The sequence below is a fragment of the Mytilus galloprovincialis genome, chromosome 1 (assembly GCF_965363235.1).
Source record: "Mytilus galloprovincialis chromosome 1, xbMytGall1.hap1.1, whole genome shotgun sequence".
In the NCBI taxonomy this organism is placed as follows: Eukaryota; Metazoa; Mollusca; class Bivalvia; order Mytilida; family Mytilidae; genus Mytilus; species Mytilus galloprovincialis.
The window spans coordinates 116,432,713-116,457,341 of NC_134838.1; the positions used below are offsets into that span (position 1 = coordinate 116,432,713).

At 32.8% G+C, this 24,629-nt stretch overlaps 1 protein-coding gene across 3 annotated transcripts in view; it reads left to right on the forward strand.

Moving 5' to 3' along the window:
* Positions 1–23,678, forward strand: part of LOC143053231 (lethal(3)malignant brain tumor-like protein 3) — a 55,588-nt gene extending 31,910 nt beyond the window's left edge. For 2 of the 3 annotated variants that reach the window (XM_076226170.1, XM_076226172.1), the window contains 10 exons: positions 37–131; positions 1,122–1,368; positions 1,627–1,709; positions 2,720–2,945; positions 7,535–7,637; positions 8,129–8,314; positions 8,825–9,010; positions 15,104–15,183; positions 15,976–16,208; positions 21,206–23,678. In XM_076226170.1, the coding sequence (XP_076082285.1) occupies positions 37–131; positions 1,122–1,368; positions 1,627–1,709; positions 2,720–2,945; positions 7,535–7,637; positions 8,129–8,314; positions 8,825–9,010; positions 15,104–15,183; positions 15,976–16,208; positions 21,206–21,334 (1,568 nt within the window). In that variant the 3' untranslated portion in view covers positions 21,335–23,678. The remainder of the gene's footprint in view (positions 1–36; positions 132–1,121; positions 1,369–1,626; positions 1,710–2,719; positions 2,946–7,534; positions 7,638–8,128; positions 8,315–8,824; positions 9,011–15,103; positions 15,184–15,975; positions 16,209–21,205) is intronic. The other variant, XM_076226171.1, reaches the window with a different exon arrangement.
* The last annotated feature ends 951 nt before the right edge of the window (positions 23,679–24,629 follow it).

Here is a 24,629-nt window from a genome sequence, read left to right on the forward strand (position 1 = left end):
TACATCTGCACATAAAATGTATGATTTCATTTTCAGGATTCAACAAAGATACTTTTAATTGGGCAACATATTTAAAACTAGCTAAAGCTATATCTGCTCCAAAGCAAATGTTCCATAACCAACCTAACACAGTAAGTATTAGTCCGTTATCACAGTTAACTTAAATTTATTATATTCTGCATAAATAGCTTCATTTTATATGACTTCACATAATTAAAGTTTTATTATATGTACAGTCTGAAAGAATTATACCAGTATATAGATTAATATTACAGGTTACAAATGTATCAAGGTTTGTGATTGGATAACAACACAGAGATGTCAGTATATAAACTGCCGGGGTATATACGATGTTTTTATCCCCAATTGGAACCTCAAAAACGTCATCATAAGACCAGTTACTATGTGATGTAGTCAAAAGCTATCACACTGTCAGAGGCTCACAGAGGGAAAATAATGACGTACTTAGGTCAATAATACATTTTTGATACAAAATCACGCAATTTACACTTTTAATACTTAAATTTAATGTTAAAAGTGTTATTATGAATTATTACATACACGATAAAATTATGTTCACAGCAAATTAGAAAATCCTTCACGTATGCCGAACATATCAGGTTGGGTTTTTCAACTTATATATGTGTTATCAACAAATACCTGCACTGGAAAATAACATTAGTCAGGGGTAATCCGTTATATATGTGTAATTCAGGTCTCAGAAAGGGTATATACTGTGACATTCCCAGCTTAGGGCTTATATCCCCTTCGCCTTCGGCTCAGGGGATATAAGCTCTAAGCCGGGAATGTCACAGTATATACCCTGTCTGAGACCTGAATAACATATAATACACACAAAATACCTTCCTTAAAGATGTATACAAAAAATCACAGATGATTTTATACATAAAAAGTAAGCCTTAAATCTGTTCTATTTCACCATTTTTCAATAACTGTACAATATTAAAGTGAATATAGTAACCATAGTAAAAGTATCCACGAAAAATAATTGAGCTTGTAACTAAAACTAAAAATTTGATTGTTCAATGAGTTTTGTATAGAAGAAAACATGTTTTGAGATCATATTTAAGAAGTTTGTTGTAAATACTTACTTATTTCAGCCTGTGACCCCTAGTTTATTTAGAATAAATAGTAAACTGGAGTCTGTTGACAAGAAAAACAACAATTTAGTGTGTGTGTCTACTGTAGTGGATACTATGGGGGATAGAGTTCTCATACATTTTGATGGATGGGAAGATACATATGACTATTGGTGTGACATTACCTCCCCTAACATACTTCCTGTTGGATGGTGTGAGGAGCAAGGGCTACCATTAAATCCCCCATGTGGTAAAGTTTACTTATACGGTTAGAAATAACACTAATATTCTTTTCAAATACTGTGTTAAGTTGGGTTTTTTTTTTAAGTTTTGTATTGTAGAATAAAAACACATTGGAAATGCTGATTTTGTTAATAAAAAATATAATTTATAATCATAGTTAGGTTAATTGATGCTTAGTTATATTTGTTATGTATCTGGAATGTAAATTAATATTGATTAATCAAATTTAATATATTTTTTATCAAGAATGTCAAAGTTAATTTACTTTCTCTTTTTTTTTCAGAATGGAAAGGTGCAACATTTAGATGGGATGAGTACTTGGTAAACACAAAGTCAGCGGCAGTCCCAGCCAGGGCATTCAAACCTGTAAGATTATAACACTTATGTCAGATTAGCTTTTGTGTTGTAGTAAAAGATACATGAATTCTTTTCAATGGTAAATACACTTGATTTCAATTTTCACTCTTAAATTATTTGGTTTTACACGACATTACTCTATGTCTTCAGTGCATTAAGAATCAATCAGGAGTCGGTTTCACAAAAAAAACTTTAAACTAAGATTGATTGTAAGTATACTGAATTGTTCATGACTTACGATCAATTTTATTTGTAAGTTTTTTTGTGAAACCGAATCCAGTACTTTGAGTAAAGGGATTAATGTCTGTGTTGAATTCCAGATCATGGCTAAAATGAATGATACATATTTCTGTTAGTGGAGTTGAATCATGTACCCTAGAATACAAAAAAAATGACAATATCAACCAGGCACAATTACACTGTTAGTTCAAGGATGCAAAGATCTAATCAGCTAATAAAACCGGTATTGCCGTAAAAAGTCAGAGAAAAGAAAAGAAGTTATTCTAGTAATGGAAATGATGTTAATCAAATTTGTTTTAACTCTATTTATAAGAATAAGAATAAGAATAAGAATACTTTATTAATCCAATTATGGACCCTTGCGGGTTTTAAATTTCATACAATGATTACAATGATTTGTTATAACAATGAAATAATAAAATGAAATACATGACAATAGAACTCTGAACAGTTATTGCATGCACATGGAATAGAAAGTAATATGGGAGACAATCAATCAATTTCTGTAAGGATTATTCCCCTTTAAACAGATATGGTGTTTTGAGTTGCATTCAAATGATATGCAGCCCCAACTGATTAGATATAAGGGTATTTTACTCCCATGTACACACAGCAACCAATTACTAGATATTTATGTATTTATATGAGTACTGTTGTGTATGAAATTACATAGTTATTTTATTAAGGTATTAGATGTGTGAAAATTTCTTTACTTTCATGATCCAATAAACTAACATTTTAAAATATCTATGAACACTTTCTTACCTATACATTAACAGAGAGCCCCACTTGGATTTGAAGTGAGTATGAAGTTAGAAGTAGTTGACAAGAGAAACCCTATCCTAATTAGAGTAGCCTCTGTTGTGGATACTGATGGCCATCTGATTAAGATACACTTTGATGGATGGGCTGACAGTTATGACTACTGGTTGGACGATGATTCTTTGGACATTCATCCGCCTGGGTGGTGTGCTAAAACAGGACATCCTCTCACAGCACCTATATGTAAGTGTTCATTGTCATATTGTGGTGTTCTAAAACAGGACATCCTCTCACAGCACCTATATGTAAGTGTTCATTGTCATATTGTGGTGTTCTAAAACGGGACATCCTCTCACAGCACCTATATGTAAGTGTTCATTGTCATATTGTGGTGTTCTAAAACAGGACATCCTCTCACAGCACCTATATGTAAGTGTTCATTGTTATATTGTGGTGTTCTAAAACAGGACATCCTCTCACAGCACCTATATGTAAGTGTTCATTGTCATATTGTGGTGTTCTAAAACAGGACATCCTCTCACAGCACCTATATGTAAGTGTTCATTGTTATATTGTGGTGTTCTAAAACAGGACATCCTCTCACAGCACCTATATGTAAGTGTTCATTGTCATATTGTGGTGTACTAAAACAGGACATCCTCTCACAGCACCTATATGTAAGTGTTCATTGTTATATTGTGGTGTTCTAAAACAGGACATCCTCTCACAGCACCTATATGTAAGTGTTCATTGTCATATTGTGGTGTTCTAAAACAGGACATCCTCTCACAGCACCTATATGTAAGTGTTCATTGTTATATTGTGGTGTTCTAAAACAGGACATCCTCTCACAGCACCTATATGTAAGTGTTCATTGTTATATTGTGGTGTGCTAAAACAGGACATCCTCTCACAGCACCTATATGTAAGTGTTCATTGTCATATTGTGGTGTTCTAAAACGGGACATCCTCTCACAGCACCTATATGTAAGTGTTCATTGTTATATTGTGGTGTTCTAAAACGGGACATCCTCTCACAGCACCTATATGTAAGTGTTCATTGTCATATTCTGGTGTTCTAAAACAGGACATCCTCTCACAGCACCTATATGTAAGTGTTCATTGTCATATTGTGGTGTTCTAAAACAGGACATCCTCTCACAGCACCTATATGTAAGTGTTCATTGTCATATTGTGGTGTGCTAAAACAGGACATCCTCTCACAGCACCTATATGTAAGTGTTCATTGTCATATTGTGGTGTTCTAAAACAGGACATCCTCTCACAGCACCTATATGTAAGTGTTCATTGTTATATTGTGGTGTTCTAAAACAGGACATCCTCTCACAGCACCTATATGTAAGTATTCATTGTCATATTGTGGTGTTCTAAAACAGGACATCCTCTCACAGCACCTATATGTAAGTGTTCATTGTCATATTGTGGTGTTCTAAAACAGGACATCCTCTCACAGCACCTATATGTAAGTGTTCATTGTCATATTGTGGTGTGCTAAAACAGGACATCCTCTCACAGCACCTATATGTAAGTGTTCATTGTCATATTGTGGTGTTCTAAAACAGGACATCCTCTCACAGCACCTATATGTAAGTGTTCATTGTCATATTGTGGTGTTCTAAAACAGGACATCCTCTCACAGCACCTATATGTAAGTGTTCATTGTTATATTGTGGTGTTCTAAAACAGGACATCCTCTCACAGCACCTATATGTAAGTGTTCATTGTTATATTGTGGTGTTCTAAAACAGGACATCCTCTCACAGCACCTATATGTAAGTGTTCATTGTTATATTGTGGTGTACTAAAACAGGACATCCTCTCACAGCACCTATATGTAAGTATTCATTGTTATATTGTGGTGTGCTAAAACAGGACATCCTCTCACAGCACCTATATGTAAGTGTTCATTGTCATATTGTGGTGTTCTAAAACAGGACATCCTCTCACAGCACCTATATGTAAGTGTTCATTGTTATATTGTGGTGTTCTAAAACAGGACATCCTCTCACAGCACCTATATGTAAGTGTTCATTGTCATATTGTGGTGTGCTAAAACAGGACATCCTCTCACAGCACCTATATGTAAGTGTTCATTGTTATATTGTGGTGTTCTAAAACAGGACATCCTCTCACAGCACCTATATGTAAGTGTTCATTGTTATATTGTGGTGTTCTAAAACAGGACATCCTCTCACAGCACCTATATGTAAGTGTTCATTGTTTTATTGTGGTGTTCTAAAACAGGACATCCTCTCACAGCACCTATATGTAAGTGTTCATTGTTATATTGTGGTGTTCTAAAACAGGACATCCTCTCACAGCACCTATATGTAAGTGTTCATTGTTATATTGTGGTGTTCTAAAACAGGACATCCTCTCACAGCACCTATATGTAAGTGTTCATTGTTATATTGTGGTGTGCTAAAACAGGACATCCTCTCACAGCACCTATATGTAAGTGTTCATTGTTATATTGTGGTGTGCTAAAACAGGACATCCTCTCACAGCACCTATATGTAAGTGTTCATTGTCATATTGTGGTGTTCTAAAACAGGACATCCTCTCACAGCACCTATATGTAAGTGTTCATTGTTTTATTGTGGTGTGCTAAAACAGGACATCCTCTCACAGCACCTATATGTAAGTGTTCATTGTTATATTGTGGTGTGCTAAAACAGGACATCCTCTCACAGCACCTATATGTAAGTGTTCATTGTTATATTGTGGTGTGCTAAAACAGGACATCCTCTCACAGCACCTATATGTAAGTGTTCATTGTTATATTGTGGTGTTCTAAAACAGGACATCCTCTCACAGCACCTATATGTAAGTGTTCATTGTCATATTGTGGTGTTCTAAAACAGGACATCCTCTCACAGCACCTATATGTAAGTGTTCATTGTCATATTGTGGTGTACTAAAACAGGACATCCTCTCACAGCACCTATATGTAAGTGTTCATTGTCATATTGTGGTGTACTAAAACAGGACATCCTCTCACAGCACCTATATGTAAGTGTTCATTGTTATATTGTGGTGTTCTAAAACAGGACATCCTCTCACAGCACCTATATGTAAGTTTTCATTGTCATATTGTGGTGTTCTAAAACAGGACATCCTCTCACAGCACCTATATGTAAGTGTTCATTGTCATATTGTGGTGTTCTAAAACAGGACATCCTCTCACAGCACCTATATGTAAGTGTTCATTGTTATATTGTGGTGTTCTAAAACAGGACATCCTCTCACAGTACCTATATGTAAGTGTTCATTGTTATATTGTGGTGTTCTAAAACAGGACATCCTCTCACAGCACCTATATGTAAGTGTTCATTGTCATATTGTGGTGTTCTAAAACAGGACATCCTCTCACAGCACCTATATGTAAGTGTTCATTGTCATATTGTGGTGTTCTAAAACAGGACATCCTCTCACAGCACCTATATGTAAGTGTTCATTGTCATATTCTGGTGTTCTAAAACAGGACATCCTCTCACAGCACCTATATGTAAGTGTTCATTGTCATATTGTGGTGTTCTAAAACAGGACATCCTCTCACAGCACCTATATGTAAGTGTTCATTGTTATATTGTGGTGTGCTAAAACAGGACATCCTCTCACAGCACCTATATGTAAGTGTTCATTGTTATATTGTGGTGTTCTAAAACAGGACATCCTCTCACAGCACCTATATGTAAGTGTTCATTGTTATATTGTGGTGTTCTAAAACAGGACATCCTCTCACAGCACCTATATGTAAGTGTTCATTGTCATATTGTGGTGTTCTAAAACAGGACATCCTCTCACAGCACCTATATGTAAGTGTTCATTGTTATATTGTGGTGTTCTTAAACAGGACATCCTCTCACAGCACCTATATGTAAGTGTTCATTGTTATATTGTGGTGTTCTAAAACAGGACATCCTCTCACAGCACCTATATGTAAGTGTTCATTGTCATATTGTGGTGTGCTAAAACAGGACATCCTCTCACAGCACCTATATGTAAGTATTCATTGTCATATTGTGGTGTTCTAAAACAGGACATCCTCTCACAGCACCTATATGTAAGTATTCATTGTTATATTGTGGTGTGCTAAAACAGGACATCCTCTCACAGCACCTATATGTAAGTGTTCATTGTCATATTGTGGTGTTCTAAAACAGGACATCCTCTCACAGCACCTATATGTAAGTGTTCATTGTTATATTGTGGTTATTAAGTTGTTATACTATCAGCAAAACTGAACCTGTGTACACTTTGTTTTATAGATTTTCACATTTGTATTGTATACCTTTTGAAAACTATATGCTTTTGAATCAAAAAACTTTTTTTTATTGTAACTTTGTATCTATTTCTATAATTTCTGACCATCCTGTACAATGCATGTATGTAGATGTAGAAAAGAAGCAAACATTCTATAATAAAACTATGTCATTATTCTTTTCTTGTTTTTTTTGGGTAACAAAATCTATACTAAGACAAGACTATACTTGCATTTTGCAAAAAGAGATAAGATTTCTAAATCCCAAAATAATATATTAAATCGTAAAATTTTACACCTTTAGTGCAGGAAAAAAGCATTAAAGCACACAAAATTGTTTTTTATACCATCAAACACAGATCAAGTTCAAATTTGGTGGCATCACTCATATCGCTTTTGAATTATGTCCCTTTATAGATGAAAAAATTGTAGAATTTTCTGATCTGATCCATCCCTAGAATCCTTATAATTTTGTGTACTTTAACCCCAGATGACCAGATCCTTTCCCCAGAATCGTATCATTAAACAGTATTATGGGTTTTTTTAGCTCCAGAAGATATTATCCATTCCCCTGGACAGTCAGGATGTCCTACACCAGGTTGTAAAGGAATAGGCCACATCAAAGGGGCCAAATATATAGGACATCACAGGTAGTATTTTACATTATTCTATTGTCATCATATGAAAGCAGTTTTTATGGCATTATATAAACTAAAATCAGTATTACCAAACATCAGCAGAAAATTTTTTTTTTTTTTAAATTGCAATTTAATAGCTTATGCTTAGGGTTTCTAGAAATAGACTGCTCTGTAGAATATGATTGTTTTAAAACGTTTTTAAGCATTTTGTACATTTAAGATTTTTCAAAGCTTGAAAAACTTATCTTCAATTGTTGATGACACATTTTTACATTTATCTCTATGGAAAAAGTTCATTAAATGAAAGATAGTCAAAAAAGGAAATAGCACAAACATTATTAGAACTTAAGGTTATTGGTTATGAAATCCAAGTCAATGTATAACACAAGGATGAATACAAAATTGATATGATTGCTTAAAACATAAAATTATAAATGCCTGATTTTAAAATGATTATGACTTTGACACTTCATATATTTTGAATTATGAATTTCATTTCGCAGTGCTTTTGGTTGTCCATATTCAGCATTGAATATGAATAGAGAAACAACCCTCCAAGATCGGCTAGGGTCAACTCGTGCTGAGGAAGGACAATCAACGCCAATGCCAGGATCTGGTGATGATCAGTCGTTAGATGGATTAGATACACTGAAATCAGAGCCACAATCTCCTTCATCACAAGAAAATGGGTAAAATTTACAGCTTTTACAATAGTAGTTACATGTTATTATATGACCATCAAATTTGTTTTTCCATGCAATATTTTTACTAATAAAATGAAGTATTTTTATATTGTGGCAGCTTCATAATGAAAGTTTCAGAAGAAGTTGCAAAAGAGAACCTTCAAGTAAAGCTATTAACTTTATAAGCATTTAGCAAGACATTTGATGAAAGGAGGGAATAACAATGAGATTTTGTTGTGTTTTTTATTAATTTTATGGTAACTGTTTTCAGTTGCAAAAGAGGTATAAAAATATACTTGTCTGAAAAAGAAATAAAAATTTTTTTTTTTGTCAAGATGAATTTGATTTAATACATTTTTCTGTTTCATCTGTACACATATTGGAAATATCAAACTGTTCAATGAAATACAGTTAAAGTGTCTTATTTCAATATGTTCATTGATTATTATGTAAGTAACACATAATGTAATTAGATTATAAAATCAGAATTATCAGTAAAGATATTTCAACTTTTAGGAAGTGTGAGACCCCTGGATGTGATGGATCAGGTCATGTGACTGGTAGATTTACATCACATCACAGAAAGTCAGGCTGTCCCCTTGCCCAGGAAAATCTCATAGAAAAACAGATGCAGCAGTATAGACAACAGTTGGAAGTCAAACCTGGTTTTAAAGTGAAATCCACAAGAGGAAGAAAACCTAGGTTTGTAGGAAGGGGAGATAATTTATATTTTTAAAAACACCTGAAAACATAGATTAGCATGTTCTTATTAAATAGAGTATAAAGGGATCAGAAAACATTTTGACTTCAGTATGATGCGTTTCAGGACATAGAAACACAAGGTGCTTGTACATATGCTTGTATCTGTCTTATCTTGTAGGCACTATCACATACACAATTCGTGCCCATTTTTTATCCAAGGTTATATCAGCAATGTCTCTGACAAGATCTTAGAGTGAAGTAAGTAAAAGTAAGTAAGTAAGTAAGTAAAACTTTATTTGGATTCGGCATATTGACAAACAATACAAACATAAGCTCTAATGAGCTTTTCACCGAACATAAAAACATATGCAATAACAAATAAAACAAGGCATGCAGCATGCAATAAATAATAAAAAGCAGCACCAAAAATTAACTCTAAGCAAATAGCATATACATGTATCTTTCAAAATACTAAAACATATATGTGAAACACTAACATTTTTAAAAAATTTGTTTAAAAATTATTTTTATACGACCGCAAAAATTTTAATTTTTTGGTCGTATATTGCTATCACGTTGGCGTCGTCGTCGTCGTCCGAATACTTTTAGTTTTCGCACTCTAACTTTAGTAAAAGTGAATAGAAATCAATGAAATTTTAACACAAGGTTTATGACCACAAAAGGAAGGTTGGGATTGATTTTGGGAGTTTTGGTCCCAACATTTTAGGAATTAGGGGCCAAAAACGGCCCAAATAAGCATTTTCTTGGTTTTCGCACTATAACTTTAGTTTAAGTGAATAGAAATCTATGAAATTTTGACACAAGGTTTATGACCACAAAAGGAAGGTTCGGATTGATTTTGGGAGTTTTGGTTCCAACAGTTTAGGAATTAAGGGCCAAAAAAGGGCCCAAATAAGCATTATTCTTGGTTTTCGCACAATAACTTTAGTATAAGTAAATAGAAATCAATGAAATTTTAGGACAAGGTTTATGACCACAAAAGGAAGGTTGGGATTGATTTTTGGAGTTGAGGTCACAACAGTTTATGAATTAGGGGCCAAAAAGGGGCCCAAATAAGCATTATTTTTAAGGTCCAAAGGGTCCAAAATTAAACTTGATTTGATTTTAACAAAAATTGAATCCTTGGGGTTCTTTGATATGCTGAATTTAAAAATGTACTTAGATTTTTAACCGGATTTTTGTGACAAAAATGTCGGTTATTGATTTGGGGATGTACGGCGGGCGGGCGGGCGGGAGGCAATCAAATGTTGTCCGTGCATTAACTCATGAACCGTTCAACCAAAGCTTTTAAAATTTTAATATGTTGTTACTGACAACTAAATGAAGGTCAAGTTCAATAATGGCGATTTTGACTTTTACCGTTCAGGAGTTATGGTTCTTGAAAGATTGAAAAATGGAGTTTCCAGTCGTGTCCGTGCATTTACGCATGAACTGTTCTACCTAAGCTTCCCAAATTTTAATATGTTGTTACTGATGACAAAATGGAGGTCAAGTTCAATAATGATGATTTTGACTTTAACCGTTCAGGAGTTATGGTTCTTGAAAGATTGAAAAATGGTGTTTCCAGTCGTGTCCATGCATTTACGCATGAACTGTTTTACCAAAGCTTCCCAAATTTTAATATGTTGTTACTGATGACAAAATAGAAGTCAAGTTCAATAATGACGATTTTGACTTTTACCGTTCAGGAGTTATGGTTCTTGAAAGATTGAAAAATGGTGTTTCCAGTCGTGTCCGTGCATTTTCTCATGAACCATTCAACCAAAGCTTTTGAAATTTTTATATGTTGTTACTGATGGCAAATTAGAGGTCAAGTTCAATAATGATGATTTTGACTTTTACCGTTCAGGAGTTGTGGTTCTTGAAAGATTGTGAAATGGCGTTTCCATTCACGTTGTTGCATTTACTCATGAACCATTCAATCTAAGCTTTTCAAATTTTAAGATGTTGATACTGATGACAAAATGGAGGTCAAATTTGATATTGACGATTTTCACTTTCACCATTCATCAGTAATGGTTCTTGTGATATTGCCAGGACACAAATAAATATTAATAAATCCGGTTTGCTGTCGTTGTGACAGCCTCTTGTTAATTATTGGCCTAGTTTTCAAGTTGGTCCAAATGGGGGTCCAAAATTAAACTTTGTTTGATTTCATCAAAAATTGAATAAATGGGTTCTTTGATATTCCAAATCTAACTGTGTATGTAGATTCTTAATTTTTGGTCCAGTTTTCAAATTGGTCTACATTAAGGTCCAAAGGGTCCAAAATTAAACTAAGTTTGATTTTAACAAAAATTGAATTCTTGGGCTTATTTGATATGCTTTATCTAAATATGTACTTTGATTTTTGATTATGGGCCCAGTTTTCAAGTTGGTCCAAATCAGGATTCCATATCAAGTATCGTGCAATAGCAAGAAATTTTCAATTGCACAGTATTGCACAATAGCAAGAAATATCTAATTGCACAATATTGTGCAATAGCAATTAATTTTCAATTGGAGTTATCTTTCTTTGTATAGAATAGTAGTTGATAATATATGTTGGAAATTTGCCAGACATGACTATGATGTCATTTTCTATTTTTATTTGCCAATAACTTTATGTAAATAACTTCATTGGAAATTTGCCAATATAAAATGTTGCTGATGAAGCTTTTTTTCCTTATCTTATCTAAAATGTTTTTAGATAATGTATGTTGGACATTTGCCAGACATGACTATGATGTCATTTTCTATTTTTATTTGCCAATAACTTTATGTAAATAACTTCATTGGAAATTTGCCAATATAAAATGTTGCTGATGAAGTTTTTTTTTATTGTTTTATACAATAAACAATGTATATTCACTTTTACTACCAACCAATCTTTACCATTCAGTGATAACAAGCACTTTATTTTACATTTTAATATTTTATGATGTATTTAAAAGAGTATTGTTGCAAACTCCATTAGAAATTTGAATTGATATCAGTTTTGGAAAAAGGGAAACAGGGATGTGAAAAAAAAAGGGGGGGGGGTTTAAATTTTTCTCATTTCAGATTTCATAAATAAAAAGAAAATTTCTTCAAACATTTTTTTGAGAGGATTAATATTCAACAGCATAGTGAATTGCTCAAAATCAAAAAAAAACTTTTAAGTTCATTAGACCACATTCATTCTGTGTCAGAAACCTATGCTGTGTCAACTATTTAATTTTAGATTTAAAAAGTTTGAAGAAGAAATCTTTAATTGATTTGTAAAATTTTGACATTTGTTTTGTGTAAAAAAAACCCATGTAATGTCAAAAATTTGATCACAATCCAAATTCAGAGCTGTATCACGCTTGAATGTTTTGTCCATACTTGCCCCAACTGTTCAGGGTTCGACCTCTGCGGTCGTATAAAGCTGCGCCCTGCGGAGCACCTGGTTTAAATAATTTATGATTTATAAAGTAAAAATTTCAAATCTTTCAAATTATAAAAAGTAAAAAAAAAAAAAAAAAAAATTTCAGTTGCAAAGCAAGCTGTTAATGCAGCATAAAAAGCATAAATATTGTAACACAAAGTTATCTACAGGCAGAGCAAAAACATTCTGTTCCACTCCAGGACTGAACAAGACTCTTAAAATGTGAGAAGCTGTTAACAGTCCTGAAGTGGTCTGGTAAGCTATTCCATAAAGAATCAGCAGCAAAACTAAAAGATTTTTTTCCATATGAGGTAGTTCTTACCTGTGGTATATCCAAAATATTACTGTATCTAAAAGAATATTTAGTGTGTTTAATTTTTAGTAAATTTTGTAAACATACAGGAGCCAAATTATTTAAAATTTTATAAGTCTCAAGTGCCATTGTCCTGATCAGGGCTCACACTACTTCAGAATTATAGGGAGAAGTGACTTCTCTTTTTGAAACTGATAGGGAGAAGTGGTGAGATTTAAAAGAGAAGTGCTCATTCGCGCGGTGCGCTACAATGTTTGGATTTTACTATAGTATAAGGGTCATATGTAAATAATGTTCTTTTTATATTATTCAATTAATATCTGAGTATACAATTGAAGTAACATTTCAAATTAAAAGTTGTTTAAGTTTTACTAAAGTTCTTGTGAGAAACTATCAACTAAATATTTAATACCTAGCACCTGAGACTTAACTATAATGTGTTATAGTAGTCTCAGCTACCACTAAAAAAAATATTTTTTATTTTAAAAAATGTAAAGAAATTATAATATATCAATTACAATTCAATTCAAACCTATCTTGTGTATGAAATTCAGTGTTTCTAATAAAAAAATATAAAAGTTATTAAGCTGGGCCATAATATAATTAATAAATTATAATAAAATAAATAAATAAAAAATATAGGGAATTATATACACCAATCAATTAGATGTAACCAAAAGTCTCTTATATATATAATTAATGCGTGTGGAATACGTAATTTTTCCCTTTGGGATATACACCAATCAATTAGATGTAACCAAAAGTCTCTTATATATATATAATTAATGCGTGTGGAATACGTAATTTTTCCCTTTGGGATCAATATTCTTCTGTCAGCTGTTCCATACGTGCGTCCGTAGTAATAATTGTAAAAGTATGGATTTCGTTCATAGCTGGTCCGGTTCAGATCCGTAGTTTAGAAATCGGTCAATGGCGGACGAATGCAAGAAAATTTACAAAAATAAACGATGTTTGACAAGTTATTTGGGAAGGAACATGACGTTTTTAATGCAATAAAAGGATTAAACATATACTGGAGGCAACTTTTATCACGTTTAAATGAAGTAACAAACTTATTTTGCCGCCGAAATTTAGGTTGATGTACGTTTTCGAGTAACAAGCACCGGAACTTGCGGAAATGCACGAAGTGATAAAAAGTTGTATTTTTATCAAATAACCTGCTACATACTACAAAGACAATGCTTCAATCTCTTTTCTTAAGATAATGAATCGTTTATGTCTAAAATTCATTCTTTAATTATCAATAAAAAATTGATGTTTCATCAACTTGGAAAAAATTGAAAATGTCCGATGACGGAAGCGACTGAAAGCGAGTTTCGTCAAGAACAGGGCGACTTGTTTTCGCTTTTGGGGGTCGGGGAAAGCGACTTCTTCGCCCAAGTCGCCTGGTAGCGTGAGCCCTGCCTGAGGCGTCTTACTTGTAGGGTTGAAACCTTTGCGTTCTCAAGAAGAGTTTCAGAGGTTGATAAATAGTCGTCATATACAAATCTTAATGCTCTCTCTTGTATTTTTTCAAGTTTTTTAGAATTTTTCTCTGTACAAAAATGCCAAGCCAAAGGGCAAAAATTAAAATTACTCAAAATAAAAGTATGAAAAATTGTAAGTTTATTTAATCTGTTTAAAAATGATCCAATTCTCTTGAGAACATTCAGTGCCAAACAAACTTTTTTCTAAGAGTGAAAAATTGCATTGTATGCACTCCACAGTGAACAATTCCTGCAAGATTTTTATCAGCAAATTCTCGAACAAGTTTGTGAAAAACTGCAAATAAACTTATCTCAACAGGTTTATGCCTATTAAAATATTTATTGTATGGAAATTTCATTGTATTGAGTCCTCTCAAGTCTACATTTCTGTAAGATATTCATTAGATATTTATGCTACAGCTCTGTACAAATTGTATTGTATATTTATACAGAATTGAAAAACTACGGTTAATCTTTTTGGTGAAATATCTGATAAGATGTATTTTTCGATGCAGAAAGAGTTTCTACATGTACATTTCTGTTATGGACACACATGATACTTGTTTTATGATTGACACCTCATTAACAAGTTATTAACACATACATGAATACCTATCTGTTGCAATCAATCATTGACATTTTATTTCTTGATTAACTAATTATTTACAATGAGTGGTGTACTCAACTTAGTCAAGAAATGTACTTAGATGGCAGAATACGCAATATAAAGATAAAGATTTTGTGATATATTTTTAAAATCAACTAGATTTTTGAAATAATGTCAATTCTGCTGACTTGAAATTGAACTCTTCCTGTACAGATATTGTAATAATACCTGATTTTTTTCATTGGACTTGTTTTATAATGAGATATTTGTATTGTAGAAGTTATTACTTAAATATGGGTGACAGAGGTCCATTTAAATCACATCTTACCACGAAAAAGGAAAAGGAATATAAAGAAGGTAAATAAATATTTGTAAAATTCACAGAAAAACTAATTAAACACTATATTGTCAACATAGACCTTCAATCATTCACTAATTACATGTACAATTGGTTTTTCATTGAAATTATAATGTTTTAATAAGTTATAATTTTAAGGCCTATAAAGAAGTGTGTTACTTTCATTTCCTTAGATAATTATTTTGCCATAATAAGGTGTAACACCACTAATTCCGGGCCCGGCCAGAAAGCACATACCAGAAAGTAGTACATGATTTACACAAAATAGTTCCTACGCATGAATGTAACTTTCAAAATATGTAGAATATTTAGGCATTTTTGGTATCAAATGAAAGCTGTAGGACTGGTAATCATTGTAGAACACTTTTTGACTTAAAATTTTGAATAATAAAATTACTGCACCAAATTTTAAATAGAGGGTATATTTTGTCTGTCAGATCTGTGGTACCTGTTTTGGTACATCCTAAGTTCCAGGGACCAGTTCTTTCTTATATGCCATTAAAGGTATGCTGATTTTTCCAGTACAAGACACCATAAAGTTTTGCTTTGACTTGCAATGATTGCCACTTTATTTGAACTTAAAACAAAAGAGGTGTGCCTGCTTGAAATGGAGGAACATAGAAAGCAATGGGGCCATGAATTAGTGGTGTACTTCCATAAGCAAAGCTTTATTAAACCTATTTGACTACATGTATTATATATTACATTATGAGTGCAATTGTATTTCCTCTTTTACTCCAATTCGCATTATTTTATGTATTTCATCATTTAAAGTGTTTGCATCTTTACAGGTCAGAATCAAGCTGAGAGAAAAACTGAATCATCAATCCACAAATCTGTGTTTTCTTCTTCTTCCATCATCAAACCATCAAAAGATCTTCCATTAGGTTGGGAACAACATTCCAAACTTTTACCCGGTGTTAATCGAGGGACAGATATCAGCAGCTGGTCTGTTGAAGATGTCTGCCATTTTGTACGCAATTTACCTGGATGTCTTGACTATGTTCGAACTTTCAAAGAGGAGGTAATTATATTATACAAATCACAGTTTTTTATACGACCGCAAAAATTTAAATTTTTTGGTCGTATATTGCTATCACGTTGGCGTCGTCGTCGTCGTCGTCCGAATACTTTTAGTTTTCGCACTCTAACTTTAGTAAAAGTGAATAGAAATCAATGAAATTTTAACACAAGGTTTATGACCACAAAAGGAAGGTTGGGATTGATTTTGGGAGTTTTAGTCCCAACATTTTAGGAATTAGGGGCCAAAAAGGGCCCAAAGAAGCATTTTCTTGGTTTTCGCACTATAACTTTAGTTTAAGTGAATAGAAATCTATGAAATTTTGACACAAGGTTTATGACCACAAAAGGAAGGTTGGGATTGATTTTGGGAGTTTTGGTTCCAACAGTTTAGGAATTAAGGGCCAAAAAAGGGCCCAAATAAGCATTATTTTTGGTTTTCGCACAATAACTTTAGTATAAGTAAATAGAAATCAATGAAATTTTAACACAAGGTTTATGACCATAAAAGGAAGGTTGGGTTTGATTTTGGGAGTTTTGGTCCTAACAGTTTAGGAATAAGGGGCCCAAAGGGTCCAAAATTGAACTTTGTGTGATTTCATCAAAAATTGAATAATTGGGGTTCTTTGATATGCCGAATCTAACTATGTATGTAGATTCTTAATTTTTGGTCCCGTTTTCAAATTGGTCTACATTAAGGTCCAAAGGGTCCAAAATTAAACTTAGTTTGATTTTAACAAAAATTGAATCCTTGGGGTTCTTTGATATGCTGAATTTAAAAATGTACTTAGATTTTTAATTATTGGCCTAGTTTTCAAGTTGGTCCAAATGGGGGTCCAAAATTAAACTTTGTTTGATTTCATCAAAAATTGAATAAATGGGTTCTTTGATATGCCAAATCTAACTGTGTATGTAGATTCTTAATTTTTGGTCCAGTTTTCAAATTGGTCTACATTAAGGTCCAAAGGGTCCAAAATTAATCTAAGTTTGATTTTAACAAAAATTAAATTCTTGGGCTTATTTGATATGCTTTATCTAAATATGTACTTTGATTTTTGATTATGGGCCCAGTTTTCAAGTTGGTCCAAATCAGGATTCCATATCAAGTATTGTGCAATAGCAAGAAATTTTCAATTGCACAGTATTGCACAATAGCAAGAAATATCTAATTGCACAATATTGTGCAATAGCAATTAATTTTCAATTGGAGTTATCTTTCTTTGTATAGAATAGTAGTTGATAATATATGTTAGAAATTTGCCAGACATGACTATGATGTCATTTTCTATTTTTATTTGCCAATAACTTTATGTAAATAACTTCATTGGAAATTTGCCAATATAAAATGTTGCTGATGAAGCTTTTTTTATACCCCCGCTTTAAAAAAGGGGGGGTATACTGTTTTACCTCTGTCTGTCAGTCCGTCCATCAGTCCGTCCGTCCATCAGTCCGTCAGTCAGTCCGTCCCATGAAACTTTCGTCACATTTTTCTCAGGAACTACACATCCACCCTTTCTGTAATTTGGTATCAACATTTATATATGTCATCCATACCGTGTGATGCGTTTTCAGATTCATCACTTGACAACTTCCTGTTTACCGAACACTTGTCTGATTTTACACATGATAGCCAAGTTGAAATTTTTCGTCACATTTTTCTCAGGAACTACAATACAAGGATTTCTGAAATTTGGTTTCAGGATTTATATAAGTCAGCTATACCGTGTGATGCGTTTTCAGATTCATCACTCGACAACTTCCTGTTTACCGAACACTTGCATATTTTTACACTATTAATATTATCCACTTGCGGCGGGGGTATCATCAGTGAGCAGTAGCTCGCAGTTTCACTTGTTCCTTATCTTATCTGAAATGTTTTTAGATAATGTATGTTGGACATTTGCCAGACATGACTATGATGTCATTTTCTATTTTTATTTGCCAATAACTTTATGTAAATAACTTCATTGGAAATTTGCCAATATAAAATGTTGCTGATGAAGCTTTTTTTCCTTATCTTATCTGAAATGTTTTTAGATAATGTATGTTGGACATTTGCCAGACATGACTATGATGTCATTTTTAACCGGATTTTTGTGACAAAAATGTCGGTTATTGATTTGGGGATGTACGGCGGGCGGGCGGGCGGTCGGGCGGGCGGGCGGGCGGGCGGGCGGTCGGGCGGGCGGGCGGGCGGTCGGGCGGTCGGTCGGGCGGGCGGGCGGGCGGGCGGGAATCAAATGTTGTCCGTGCATTAACTCATGAAACGTTAAACCAAAGCTTTTAAAATTTTAATATGTTGTTACTGACAACTAAATGAAGGTCAAGTTCAATAATGGCGATTTTGACTTTTACCGTTCAGGAGTTATGGTTCTTGAAAGATTGAAAAATGGAGTTTCCAGTCGTGTCCCTGCATTTACGCATGAACTGTTCTACCTAAGCTTTCCAAATTTTAATATGTTGTTACTGATGACAAAATGGAGATCAAGTCCAATAATGGCGATTTTGACTTTTACCTTTCAGGAGTTATGGTTCTTGAAAGATTGAAAAATGGAGTTTCCAGTCGTGTCCGTGCATTTACGCATGAACTGTTCTACCTAAGCTTCCCAAATTTTAATATGTTGTTACTGACAACTAAATGAAGGTCAAGTTCAATAATGACGATTTTGACTTTTACCGTTCAGGAGTTATGGTTCTTGAAAGATTGAAAAATGGAGTTTCCAGTCGTGTCCGTGCATTTACACATGAACTGTTCTACCTAAGCTTCCCAAATTTTAATATGTTGTTACTGATGACAAAATGGAGGTCAAGTTTAATAATGACGATTTTGACTTTTACCATTCAGGAGTTATGGTTCTTGAAAGATTGAAAAATGGTGTTTCCAGTCGTGTCCGTGCATTTACGCATGAACTGTTTTACCAAAGCTTCCCAAATTTTAATATGTTGTTACTGATGACAAAATAAAGGTCAAGTTCAATAATGACGATTGCGACTTTTACCGTTCAGGAGTTATGGTTCTTGAAAGATTGAAAAATGGTGTTTCCAGTCGTGTCCGTGCATTTTCTCATGAACCATTCAACCAAAGCTTTTGAAATTTTTATATGTTGTTACTGATGGCAAATTAGAGGTCAAGTTCAATAATGACGATTTTGACTTTTACCGTTCAGGAGTTATGGTTCTTGAAAGATTGTGAAATGGCGTTTCCATTCACGTTGTTGCATTTACTCATGAACCATTCAATCTAAGCTTTTCAAATTTTAAGATGTTGATACTGATGACAAAATGGAGGTCAAATTTGATATTGACGATTTTCACTTTCACCATTCATCAGTAATGGTTCTTGTGATATTGCCAGGACACAAATAAATATTAATAAATCCGGTTTGCTGTCGTTGTGACAGCCTCTTGTCTATTTTTATTTGCCAATAACTTTATGTAAATAACTTCATTGGAAATTTGCCAATATAAAATGTTGCTGATGAAGTTTTTTTTTATTGTTTTATACAATAAACAATGTATATTCACTTTTACTACCAACCAATCTTTACCATTCAGTGATAACAAGCACTTTATTTTACATTTTAATATTTTATGATGTATTTAAAAGAGTAGTTATTGTTGCAAACTCCATTAGAAATTTGAATTGATATCAGTTTTGGAAAAAGGGAAACGGGGATGTGAACAAAAAGAGGGGGGGGGGGGTAAAATTTTTCTCATTTCAGATATCATAAATAAAAAGAAAATTTCTTCAAACATTTTTTTGAGAGGATTAATATTCAACAGCATAGTGAATTGCTCAAAGGCAAAAAAAAAACTTTTAAGTTCATTAAACCACATTCATTCTGTGTCAGAAACCTATGCTGTGTCAACTATTTAATTTTAGATTTAAAAAGTTTGAAGAAGAAATCTTTAATTGATTTGCAAAATCTTCACATTTGTTTTGTGTAAAAAAAAACCATGTAATGTCAAAAATTTGATCACAATCCAAATTCAGAGCTGTATCACGCTTGAATGTTTTGTCCATACTTGCCCCAACTGTTCAGGGTTCGACCTCTGCGGTCGTATAAAGCTGCGCCCTGCGGAGCACCTGGTTATCCATTTAATTTAAAAAAAGTTAAATTGTTGTTGTAAATTCAATGTTTAATATAATTTTGCCATTTGTTAACTGATAGTTTTTTAACCATATTTCAGTATACAAGGAATATTTTAGCATACAATACTAGTGTTGAAGGGTTACAAAGATGAAATATAAAACTGATTAGGAAAAAAAAGCTAAAGGATATCATGTGTCCATATAACATGAATAGCAACACTATATGACAAATCAATTGTCACTAATTTCTTGGAAAGAACTTAAACCACTTCGATCTTGTAGCTTAACACACCTCAAGCCCAGGAGGTCAAAGGATTGATCCAAGATAGGGTCAAACCAAAGTCTTGAAAATTGTTAATTGTTGCTTCTCTTATTATCAATAACACATAGGAGTAAGGACAAAGACTGGTCAGGTGGGAGTCATAATATTGTGTCTGGCTAGGGTGACATGTGTTTCCTACATTATATATCCTGCTTAGCTTGTTGGTAAAGTACAATGCAGGGTTATATTCATATCATTAGAGTTACCACTGTATGTTAAATAGCCGTCCATCATCATTATCTTAGTAAGTCTGTAACTCAAAATAAAAAAATGCCAAAAAACCCAACAACATGCTATTAATTTCATGCATCAGAAACACTTTTCTGGATTTACCTTCACCAGGAACACTCCAAACCAATTATTTGAAAGCCAAGAATTTATAAAAACCGAAACAGTATAAGAGCTATATAACCAAAAAGAAGTGAACCAGAAACAGCTGTATATTTGTAAGCAAATGAAAAAAAAAGTTCTGGACAACTTCTGGGTAGCATTTTATGACCACAAACACAGACTGATTCAGATTGGTTGAAACAGCATCTCACTTGCTTTAATCAAACATTAAGTGTAAATCAAATTATCTTTTCAGCAAATTGATGGTGAAGCTTTTCTTCTGATGGACCAGACAGATCTGTTGAAGATTTTAAATTTAAAACTGGGACCTGCTTTAAAAATATACAACAGTTTATTAATGTTTAAAAATTCCCTGGATGTGTGAAAAGATACTGAATACCGGTTATTATATTTCTACCTGGAGTACCAAGAGAAATATACATGTTTAGAAAATTTAGATTATTCCCTAGATGGGTGAAAAATGTTAAATGATAGTTATAATACACAAAAAGTGTTATTTCATTAATCTGTATTACCGCCGATAGCAGATAGTGTGTAAGCAAATGTAAAGGCAAATGTAATATCTTTGGTTTGCTCACTTGCTAGCTGAACCGTGAAGTCATTATTAGTAAGGTATACTACCCTCCTTTCGAAATAGCTTAGTCCTGCAGACAGAAAAACTGGTTATGTGTTGGACTAGTCTTCTCTTAAAGGAGGATAGTTTACCCTAACCTTATAATGATTTCACAGTTCAGCTAGTATGCAAGCTATCCAAAGATATTACCTTTGCCTACACACTCAATGCAATCGGATGTAAGGGTGTTTAACACCAGAGTTTTTTGTAGGTTTTAAGATCTTTAGTGTACAATTTATCATTTTTGATAAAGACTGTGATAAAACTAAGAGAAGAAGTAGTAATACACTTTATAGGTTGATTTTAATAGACTCCTATTTATTACAGATATTTTTTTGAATGGTTAATATATTTTATTATAATTTGAAAAAAGAAAACATCAAGAAGGATAACTCTGTATTTTATAGATTTTTTGAAATCCTTGAAATTATTGTTGTTTCTTGAACATGTGAATTTTATTATTATCACAGAAAAATCTCATGCTAAGCATCTTGAAAATGTTAATTTATTATTATTATTGTGAGGAATCTCATGTTAAACAGCTACAGAGGACCTTGAGTGAGAAGGATGCCAATAGTAAAAAAATCATGGAATAATTTAACATTCATTTGATAATGTTTAGCATATGCTACACAAAAATCCAAATAAATACAGCCCTTATTTGTATTTGTCAAACAATTCCTTTAGATTTCATTGGTCATCTGCACAAATTTTGACCAAAATGGTATGCAATTCTCTTAGTTATTTCAGTGAATTTGCTTGCCATGATAGTATTTTTTTTTTCAAAAATTACATAGCGCTATTAGGGTTGTTGTATTCATGCTGTTTAAATGTTATTACGAAAATAATAAACAAATATCTTGCAGCAATTTTCTATTTAATGAGATTCTGCGAAGATTGTCAAATTCTTTAAAATGTCATTGGAGATGACTGACAGTTACTTTTCAGACCAATTTTTAGATAGAAGAGTATATCAACATGTTTCTCTTTCTTGGTACCCAAATACCTAATACTTTTGAAACCTACCGCTAAAGAAAATGGTAGTCCATACTCAAAATTTCCAGAGATGATCCATGCATAATATTGACATAATGTTTGGTGCTACATGTATTATCGTCATGCAGAAAATGTGCTTAAATTTCATGATGCTGTTAAGAATGTGATTAATAGAAAGGAATTGATGTAGCCTTTTTTTTTTTTTATTGTTTTTTATGCTTCAATGAGTGGCAAGGTGTGCTAGATTGTGCTATTTGTATGATTGAATGAGTGACAAGGTGTGCTAGATTGTTCTATTTGTATGATTGAATGAGTGGCAAGGTGTGCTAGATTGTTCTATTTGTGTGATTGAATGAGTGGCAAGGTGTGCTAGATTGTGCTATTTGAATGATTGAATGATTGGCAATGTTTGCTAGATTGTGCTATTTGTATGATTGAATGAGTGGCAAGGTGTGCTAGATTGTGCTATTTGTATGATTGAATGAGTGGCAAGGTGTGCTAGATTGTGCTATTTGTATGATTGAATGAGTGGCAAGGTGTGCTAGATTGTTTTAATTTTAAAAGCTTAAATCATGTTACTTATCTGATTTGTTCAGGAAAAAAATTGAATAATGTGAAAAATTAGTTAGCATTGTAGATTGCATGTGTAATATTGAAATCATGTCAGGCATAGTAAGAATGTGGTATGGATCGGTAGCTGATATTGTTCTCTTGATTTGTGAGATATTTAAAGTCATTTTAAAACTTACTTGAATTGCAAAAATATATACTTTTATAACATATTTGGGTTTCACACTAGTTTTGATTAAGATAGATTTTGAAAAATAGGTTTGGTTGCTTTTTGGTAATAACAAAATTTGTAAGATTGTATTTCCAGTTATTACAAATTCTTGAAAAAATGTTTGTGATAAAAAATTGTCATAGGGATCAAATGATTATTATAAATATATAAATGGACCACATATAAATGTCTAACATTTGGGTAAGAAAGCGAATGACTGAGGAAAAATTAAATGCTGTGATTTTGAGGAATAAATATGTTTTTGTTATGTTTTGTATGATGCTGAAAATGTGATAAATAAATATAATATAAAGGTAATTTGTTTTTCTTTTCTTGTTCAAATATATTAGTTTTTTTCCCACCTGCAAAGAAAGTGTTACATTTATGACATAGTGATAACTATCCCATGGTGGCAGCTTACACTATTTGTAAAAAGCTTTATATTTCAAAATGTATAAGTCCTAGATGCTTGATACCTGGAAAGCAGATATATAAAGAAAGAAGTTTTTGTTTGTCATGTCCATGGTCCTTGACCTCATTTTCAAAAAAAAAGAAGTAAATCTCGCACAAGTAATAGGATAACAATATTTGGTATATTTGCATTGCTAATGTCTGTCTGACAGTTCACCTGACATTGACCTCATTTCATGGATCAGTGATCAAGGTTAATGTTACATGATTTGGTAGGTTTCTCTAAATGTATAAGCAGTAGTTCAACTTAATGTAGAGTACGTATAATTGTAAGGGGTGTATATCATTCAGGTTTCATGTGATATTAACCCAATTTCATGGTTCATTGGTCAATGTGAAGTTCTGGTGTTTTGGTCTGCTTTTCAAGTACTATTAGTAGAATGTCGACTTAATGTGGTGTTATTAATGATTATAGGGGTACATTCCAGTCTAGTGGTTTCATCTGATCTTTACGTCATTTTCATGGTTTATTGGTTAATTTTAAGTTTTGTGTTTTGGTCTATTTTTTAATTACCATAAGCAAAAGGTCAACTATATTTGATGTATGGAATAATTTTAAGGTGTACATGTCTGTCTGACAGGATTTATCTGACCTTGACCTCATTGTAATGGATCTTTAAAAATGTTAATATTATGTGATAAATTTGACAGTTGTAGGGATTTAACCCTGCATTTCATTCGAAAAAATTGTTTCTGAGTCATAAATATATATATTGGGTATATATATGCACCATTATTTTGTTTATAAAACAAAATAGAATAAAACTTTATTTTCATGCCAAGTTATTTGAAACAAAA